General features: G+C 35.9%; 1 protein-coding gene across 1 annotated transcript in view; it reads right to left on the bottom strand.

The window, feature by feature from the left end:
- Malrd1 (MAM and LDL receptor class A domain containing 1) overlaps window positions 1–9,044 on the bottom strand; it is a 658,259-nt gene that overhangs the window by 104,107 nt on the left and 545,108 nt on the right. Inside the window, exon 34 of the mRNA XM_021195116.1 lies at window positions 4,732–4,857. Coding sequence (XP_021050775.1) covers window positions 4,732–4,857 — 126 coding nt within the window. The remainder of the gene's footprint in view (window positions 1–4,731; window positions 4,858–9,044) is intronic.

Genomic DNA, 9,044 nt, shown 5'->3' with positions numbered 1-9,044 from the left:
AGAGACAGAGACAGACAAAGACAAAGACAAAGACAGAGACACACAGAGAGACAGACAGACACAGACAGAGATGGAGAGAGACAGAGGGAGATTGAGAGCTTAACTGGGAAAAGAAAAGATTATTTATGAAGGAAAAGAAATGTTACGCAGGCATTGTTGATTAAAGAAGACTACTGGAGGAAAGGTGGTTTGAGAATGATTATTCAGCCAGTGCCATAACATTCCAATAGCGTTAGGAAAGAAAAAGCTGGGGGAGGCAGAGGAGTCTGAAAATAGCATGTGTTTAGTGTCTACTGTCAAGTGTCATTTTGGGTTTCAAAATATTTCAAAAATTTGCTTTCCCAGTAGCATCTTTCCATCTTGGCCTCCCTTGGTTGTATTTAAGTAATGAGGGTTTACAGAGTGGGCAATGAGAGTGAAAGCCATCTTTCCTTGAAGTGATTTTCCTCCTTGAACAGAATAGGATGGAAAATTTCCTTCAAAAACAAGAAACTAGATGCTCTAAGAAAAGAAACTGATTAATTATGAGACACAAGTAGATGCAGATATTTCATGCTTATTTCTCCTAAGTGCAGTTTAGTATTTTTCAAATAATGTTTTTGTTCTATTGTAGAGAATAAAAGCAACTAAACAAACAAAATAAAAACAAACAAACAAACAGAAAAACAGAAACAAAAATCCAAGTGTGTTGTTCTAAGGCTTCACAATCTATACAGCAAGCATTGCTGACTTCCCTCTGGAGCCACTAATCCTCACTGTAATCCCTATGAATGAAGCTGCTCATCAATGTGATGCTAAGGGAACAGCAGCATGTGCTCCCTTGTATCCAGTAGAGTACTGGGGAAAGAACATGGATGCTGCCTAGAGCAAGAGTCATTCTGCTGCTGGTGATGGTGGTAGTAGTGCATGTGTATATCTTTGTGTGCATTTGTGTGTATGTGTGTGTTTGTGTCTGTGTGTCTGTGTATGTGGAGGCTAAAGGATAAGCTCAGGTATCTTTCCACATTACCATCTTCCATGACTTTGTTATTTTATTTGCTTGTTGTTTAATGTTTATTTGTTTGCTTCGGGCAGCACCTCTAACTAGCCTGGAGATCACCAATCAGACATCTACAAGTCTCTCCCTCCGCAGGACTTAGATTAGAAGTGTACCAACATGGCAGGCTTTAATCTATCTATCTATCATGTGGTCAATCTCCTCTCCTTGGGCTTTCAAAACAAGTTCTTTGTAGACTGATCTGTCCCTAGCCTCAATGCTTGCATTTTGACAAAGAGAGAGAGAGAGAGAGAGAGAGAGACAGACAGACAGACAGACAGACAGACAGACAGACAGACAGACAGAGATAGGTGGATTTATGGCAATTGGGAAGATGAAATTGTAGTTAAATTTTTTTCTATATTAAAGAGTTGTACATATTAGATATTAATTATTTGTTCTCACTTATCTCTGAATTGGAAGAATTCTTTGAATGGCCAAGAAACTAAACTGCATTTTCATCCACTGCAAGTCCAGCCTGGCCTCATCCTAACTCCTATTATTTTATGCACCATCATCAGTGTCTGAAGGCCTGCTGTGAGTCAAGTACAATCTAAACAGTTTGGCATATGTGATTTTTTTCAGCCCTTAGAACATTGTGTAGAAATGAGGGTTCGGTGGGATTAACCAAACTAATTTGGGTTGTTAATGAAGGAAAATAAACTAACTAAAGTTTAGCCATTTAACATATAGAGCTGCTTTTCTGAAAGTGTCAGATGTTTTACTATTTACTTCAGTCCCAAAATATGGGGTCTATGCACTAAGAATGTGTGAGGCATGCACAATAATCTGTGTGTGGCTTAAAATGATGGATGAAACTTATACAACATGCTATGTCAAGTCCCCAGTGTATTCTCTCATATACATGCAAAGTGTGTGCATGTATGAATGTATATGTGTGATGGTTTATGTGTGTGTGTGATTTTGAAGAAGCGATATAATAGCCTTTTATATTTCAGGACACACTATTCATATTGGTTTTAAGATGGGATATTTTTCTGGGACCTACATCTCACCATAATCTGTCTCATTAGCTAGTCCCAGGAAAATAGGTGTTTTTCTCCAGCAATAGGATGATAAGCATGCACCACTGAACCTGGATTTTTTTTTTATATTGATGCTCTGGATCTGAACTCAGATTTTCATTCTGTTTTCTATATTTTTAGGTCCCACCACAAGGGCCATGAGAAGAATTACCATGTCTCTGAGATGTGCAGTGGTTCCAAGACACTGGATGGGAATTGTTAGGGCTTTGGTTTTGTTTAAACATCTGAAACTTTATGAAGCTATAAATACATCACACATTGTATATACTAGACCTCCAATGTCTCATCCTACAAATTTATATTTTGATGTTATTTTCTAATTCTATTTGCAATAGAATATCATCATAATTATAGTCTTATTTTAGCATATACTTTACGAACTGCACATAATTAGAAGAATCACTTCCAATTTAATTTCAGTTCGAGGAATTCTTGATGGTTTCTTTTTCTGTTACATAAGCAATCACAACTTGAAAATACTATAGCCTTCTAATGCAACTTGGGGGACTGACAAAATTTATTGAAATATTCATACTGTGTCTGGATTTGATGTTCTTAATGACCAACTTAAAACCTGAAGTGCGCAAGGCCAGATATTCACCATCTGCTGTGAGGCCACTATGGGGGATGATGGCTACTGGAATGCTAGAGCTCCTCAAACTCTATGCAAGACTGACCGAAAAAGAAGCTGATGTTTGGAAAATAGAAATGTATGATGTACATTGCTAGATATGTATCATGGTTATGTCTTGAAGGCATTCTTATTAGCACATGTATTTTTATTATATTTGACAGAAGATCCCAAAGTATATAAAATATAGAAAATCATAATATGGATTTTATCTATTACAATGGCTTCACTAGTTCTTTATGTCACTCCATCCCAATAGCTATGTCAGTGTGACCTGATCTTTGTAAGGGGATTGTCAGTGATGCGTACTTGACTGAAATAAACAGAGTGTCTATCACTCAGCATATGCATGGCAAATCTTTTCTTTTCTCTGACCTTATTTTTAATGATACATCATGTCAGAGCAAGCAATACATTATAGCATAGTTTGATTGGTGCTCATAAATTGATGTCCTCAAGAAAATCTTACCTTTACATAGACATAAGAAAAGTGTCGAGTTTCAAAGAACAGAAGTGCATTACTACTACTTTGTTAGTCCCCTTTCCATTTATTTGTTGCCAAGTTTCACTGTATAGCTCAGACTGGACTCTAACTCTAAATCTTCTTACCCCAGCCCCTGAGGGATGAGATCTAATTTACCGTGCATCTCTATCTCCAGCGTCTTCCTTACTCTCTTTCAACAAAGAAACAGGTCTTCCTTTAGGGTCACTTATTTGAGGTCTAAGATGCTTAGTAAATGGAATAATGGGAAACAATAATGCTGTTGTAGGTTATCTTTGTATATTTTGTGGAATTATATCTGTTTACTTATTCATATATTAATATACTCATAAAAATAAGAACTTAATAAATGACTCTTCTGTGAACTAAAACTATATCATGCTTGAATCACATAATTCATAATTCCATGTAAATCTTTAAATATATAAAATATATTCTTTCCTACACTTGACATAAAATATTTCCAACTTAATAAGAAATATGATCACATATATCTCCTATTGCTGATTTATATTATCTTTTAGTTTTGACAGAATTACATTGCCTCCAAATCTCTACTATTTTATGAACCCCCTACATGAAATAAAAATTCAATTACTCAGGAGAGAAGACAGCAATGGACTATGCCATAGAATTTTATACAATATATCATAGGATTTTTAGAGCAGTTTTTGTACATAGAACAACTGATTACATTATCAGCTCTTATGCTTTATGAATGTTCCAAGGTGAGAAAAATAAATATCTCAAAGAAACTTAAGACTTAATATGTTTATGGAAAATTGTAACATTAAATTATATAATACTCTCATCAAAAAGTAGGACAAAGAATGAAACTTCATAAAGACACTAACATTATATTGCAGGCTATCCTTATTGCAGAACATAGTGAATGTTTATAGATTATTAAATACTACGGATGACAAATTATATCAAATTAATATTGTATGTTGTTTTTCTTTGTGTTATGAATGTTGTAGTATGAATGGTGTTTGTATTGTGTGTTCATGTGTGTGTGTGTTTTGGGTGGCAGCATACATATGTGTATAGAGGTCAAATATAAATGTTGGTTGTTTTCCTCTGTCTCTTTCCAACCTAATTTGTTTCAGATAGGATCTCATAGAAACTACAAATTCACTGATTCAAATCCCAATGAACACCCTGTTTCTGTTGTCTCAGTGTTAGAGTTACATTTGCCCAGTATGCCTATTTTTTTACCTGTATGCTTGGGATCTGCACTCAGATCCTCATGCTTGTGTGGATAGTAGTTAATTGACTGCACCATCTGCCTGCTTTCTAGCTTTCATTATTTAGTGAACACTATAGAATAATAAAGAGTTCATTACTCATTTATAAACTTTTAAATAATCTAGGATATCAGCATTCTTCTTGTCACCAAACCCACTCTATAAATCCATGCCTATAATAATTTAGAAAATCTGCTTTTAATATTCTAGCACCTCGGATTTAGTTAATAGTTTGAGTTGCAAAGAAATGTTGAAAGGAAAAGGAGCACCTGAGCAGCTGGATTCATCTGCTTGAATGTCCTTGCAGTGGGCAGTACCATCACAACGCTGGTGAGCTGGGATACAGAGGCCCGATGAGTTGCATGCCAAAGCTTCATTGGGGCAGCTCTGATTGGCTGGAAAAAAAAGGATGATGAAAATGAGCAATGGTATCAATTAAATTTGCTTTTGAATGAGTTTCTCATAATAAAATATATTTTTGAACAGAGTCCTTTGGAATTTTATTTTATTACAAGTTCAGCGATTAAGAGCATTAGATCCTTTTCCAAAGGACCTAGATTAGATTCTGAGAATGTTCCTCACAGTTCCTAACTATTTTTAACTCCAATTCTAGGGAATTTGATGGGCTTTTCTGGGTTCTGCAAGTACCAAGCACACAGGTGGTCCTCAGATATGCTTCTGGCAAAGTGTATAAAAATGGTTATGGATACACCCATACACGTAAAATAAAATAAGTTTTAAGTATTTTGTCTTGAAATTTTCATACTTGTATAGAGTAAAATATAATTATATTCTCTTAAATGTCCTGTCCAATTGTCCCCATATTCTGCTTGACACATATCCTTCCCAACATACTGTCATTTAAAAAGTAGCTAGTGCTCCCCATATGAGAGGTGGACTTTCACTGTGAATATTTGCAGTGCCCACATCCTCTGAGTGATTCTTCCTCTTCCAGCTACTTTCAACTAACAATAGCGTCTTAGTTATGGGAGGGGCCAAGAGATCATCCACCCTATCTATTGATGCCACAGTTTTGTTTGACTTGATCTTGTGCTGATAATGTGCAGGTAACTACATCTGCTGTGAGGCCAGGAGAGTAGCACCCATGTAATGAGAAAACAGTTCTTTAAACACAATTTAAATTGATATGTAATCTTCAAGAAGAAAATATAGATGGAATCATTTATCAAATACTGATTCCCGTGGACTCAGGTTTATGTGTGCCTACAACTTATGGCAAGAACTTAAATTTTAATGGAACTCTATTTCTACATAGAGCCTTAAAGAAATGAATTAGAGTTAAGTGAAGACATCAGGCTAAGACCCTGAACAAGTGTTATTATTATCCTTTTGAGAAGGATTGAGGGAGGGAGAGGAGAAAGGGAGAGAGAAAGTAAAGGAAGGATGAGAGATAACAACCTGTCCTTTGGGCTTTTCAAGAAGATGACACATACTGACATCTTTCTGGATCTTCAGTTTCTAAAAAGTTTAAAAACTATGAGTGGTCACTGTGCATCTGTTAGAGCATAACTGTTTACTGAAACTTAGTACGACTTAGCACTCATGTGCCTCTAGTGCATTGGTTTCATTCTGATGAAAGCAGATAACTTCCTTGTTGGGGTTTCTAAGGCAAGTTTGGTCTGACTTTAGAGCACATGGACTGGTTAGAGGTGCTTTTCTCATAAAACCCTAGATCATCATAGAAAGAATGTTGAAACTTGTTAAGATACTCTGAAGTATAAAAGCAGAAATCCATGCCTGTCATAGAACATTATCTGTGGGTAAGAAAGCAGGACTCTAAAGGACAATCATCTTGAGCAACAAGCAAAATGGCACAAAGAGATCAGTGACTGGCACGTCTTCCAGAAATCCTGGCAATGAGATGGGATGTAAAATTAATGGACTGGAGTATTTATTTTGAGTGCTTTGCAGAAGTTGAAATACTGTAAGAATGAGAACTCAAAGGTGTTTGCAATTTTATGTGGGAATATCAGTAGTAATTGATATCTAAAGGTCTTTTTGTATAGCAAAATCGAGCTTCCTAGCTATCAGACTGTTCACATGAATTAATGGTGAGACCAATATTTTTAAATAATCCATATAGAGTACTACTATGCCAATAGAAAGGTAGCCTTTTTTCACTAACTGAAGTGGTATGTATTTATGAAGAATCATGTTTTCTCTTAAAATCTAATAGAAAAACCATAGTTCATCTGTATGGGACAGGGTCTTACTGTGTATCCTAGGTTAACCTGTAACTTTTGGTCTTTCAGGCTCTACTTCTTGAGTGCTGGGATTGCAGGAGTGTGCCATGGTGTCTAGCTTGACATTACTTTAGTTATACACAATGATAAAACAAAAGTAGGAAGATTCTCTTGTTGGCACACCTTTGATAGAAATCTATATTTCTAGAAGCTTTCCTGATATCAGCATTTATTCCATCAATCAATATATACTAACCTCCCTCCAAAATTGATGGTCTACTGATTCATGATGCTGTGATGAGACAGTGATACAGAGCTGTTTCTCAGATAAATGACATGCATAAAACACTATGAAAGTTACTGTCAGTGAGGCTGGCCAAGGAATATGAGTTTACAGGAGAGTTACCTTAAATTGGAGTTAAAAGATGCATTACATAAGGAACGTGGGGGGGGGGGAGATGGGAGAGAGGAAGAGGATGGAGAGAATGTGTTGGTGAGCTGATGAATAGGAAGAATGACTAGTCCACTAGAGCATGGAAGGATAATTAGGAATGACAATGACTGGCATGATTGTTTTTAGAATAGTGAGCAACGTGTGGATGCCCTCAGTACTAGTAAGTACTTTGTATACCAAGTGATAGATTTGCCAAATATCCAACATGATCATTGAACGTTGTGTATGTGTGTCATGCGATAGCCCATAAATAAGTATAGACTATAGGCATAATATTTTTGTGAACTATGAAAATATTATCTTTCTGTTTTTTTAAATGCTGATTTTTCTGTCCTCATATCTTGTAGCAATCCAGATATGGCATTGTAATGGTTATTCCAAATATCTACAGTTTTGAGTTTATGTAAAATGCTTACCATTTTTCTCTGCCTTGTCAATTTAAGCTGGTCAGTCAATGACTAGGCAGAAGAGAGAATAGGGTAAGATATCCGCAAGCCAGGGGATGGGGAAAGAGAAAAGAATAAGAAGAATTCAGTGACGCAGATGGCAAGAAGAAACATCAAAAGAAAACACATGCAAGCCCAGAGAGCCAGATAAGTAATAAAATGCAGGTACTTTGGGTACTTTGAGAGGTTGCCAGACTAGAGGTTAAAATAGATCAATGCATGCCCAGGTATTGTGCAATAAAGTTTGATTGAATAAATCTAGTAATCATTCATTTGGGAGATAGGAAAACTATACACCTTTTAAAATTACCATTTCAATGGATATTGTGTAATGACAAACAAACAAACAAACAAACACCCTCCTCCCAAAATGCCACAGTGATGTGGCATTTGGATAAGGAAAGGCCATAATTACTGCTGAACACATGTTTTCTTCCCAGTGTGCTGAATTTCTGATGATCCCACCCATTAGCCAAACACAGCTATACATTTGGATGCAACTATAAAAATTTTGTTATATATGTATTGTTACATATATATGTAATATATGTATGACCCACCCATGTTAGACAGAAATTTAAGAGGCAGACTGGGACACAGGGAGTTGACATATTTCTCACTAGTAACTGACGTGTCTTATGAAAGTCAGTGACACTTTTGAAGATGTAAAATAAATCTCTTTCCTAAGATCATCCCTTATCACTACATTTTATTATTGCCTATTAGTTATGTCAGGTATAATATCAATATTTTACTTGTCAGTGATAGTATGCGATTAGTTGTCTGAATCAGCTAGTTCTTCTTATAATAGTCACAATTAGTTTATTCTAACTTAAAATGCTGGTAACTAAATCCTTGTTATAGAGGTCTTGAAATATTGTATAAAATGAATATGGTCAACTACATAATGCACACACAATAATTTATTATTCTTTCACCATTAACTTATTTTAGAGTTTCACTAAACATTAAAATGTTGAGACATTTCAATAAAAGTAATGGAGAGATTTAATTCCAGGACAGAACACACATCTGTACTGCTCTGTGCTAGATTTGCATATACACTGTGACATTTGTAGTTTTTATTCCAGTAGCCCATGTATAACTTGGCTGTTAAAAATGCTGAGCTCTTAGATGACATAACAGGAAAGTTGTAGCTAAGAGCTTACAGCAAATGGATAACTAGCACAAGACCTATGCAAGGTAAGCTAGACAAATTCCCAGCATAGAGTCAGGGATTAAGCATTAAATCCTACCAGTGTTGACACATGATAGATTCTAAGGGAGGGAGAATCTGTTTTCTTTTCTTTTGCTTTTTTTTTTATTAGATATTTTCTTTATTTACATTTCAAATGCTACTCCAAAAGTTCCCTATACTCTCCCCCCGCCCCTGCTCCCCTACCCACCCACTCCCACTACTTGGCCCTGGCATTCCCCTGTACTGGGGCATATAAAGTTTGCAAGACCAAGGGGCCTTT

Source organism: Mus pahari, chromosome 3 (assembly GCF_900095145.1).
Source record: "Mus pahari chromosome 3, PAHARI_EIJ_v1.1, whole genome shotgun sequence".
NCBI classification, from domain to species: domain Eukaryota; kingdom Metazoa; phylum Chordata; class Mammalia; order Rodentia; family Muridae; genus Mus; species Mus pahari.
This window is presented reverse-complemented; position numbering and strand designations above follow the sequence as displayed.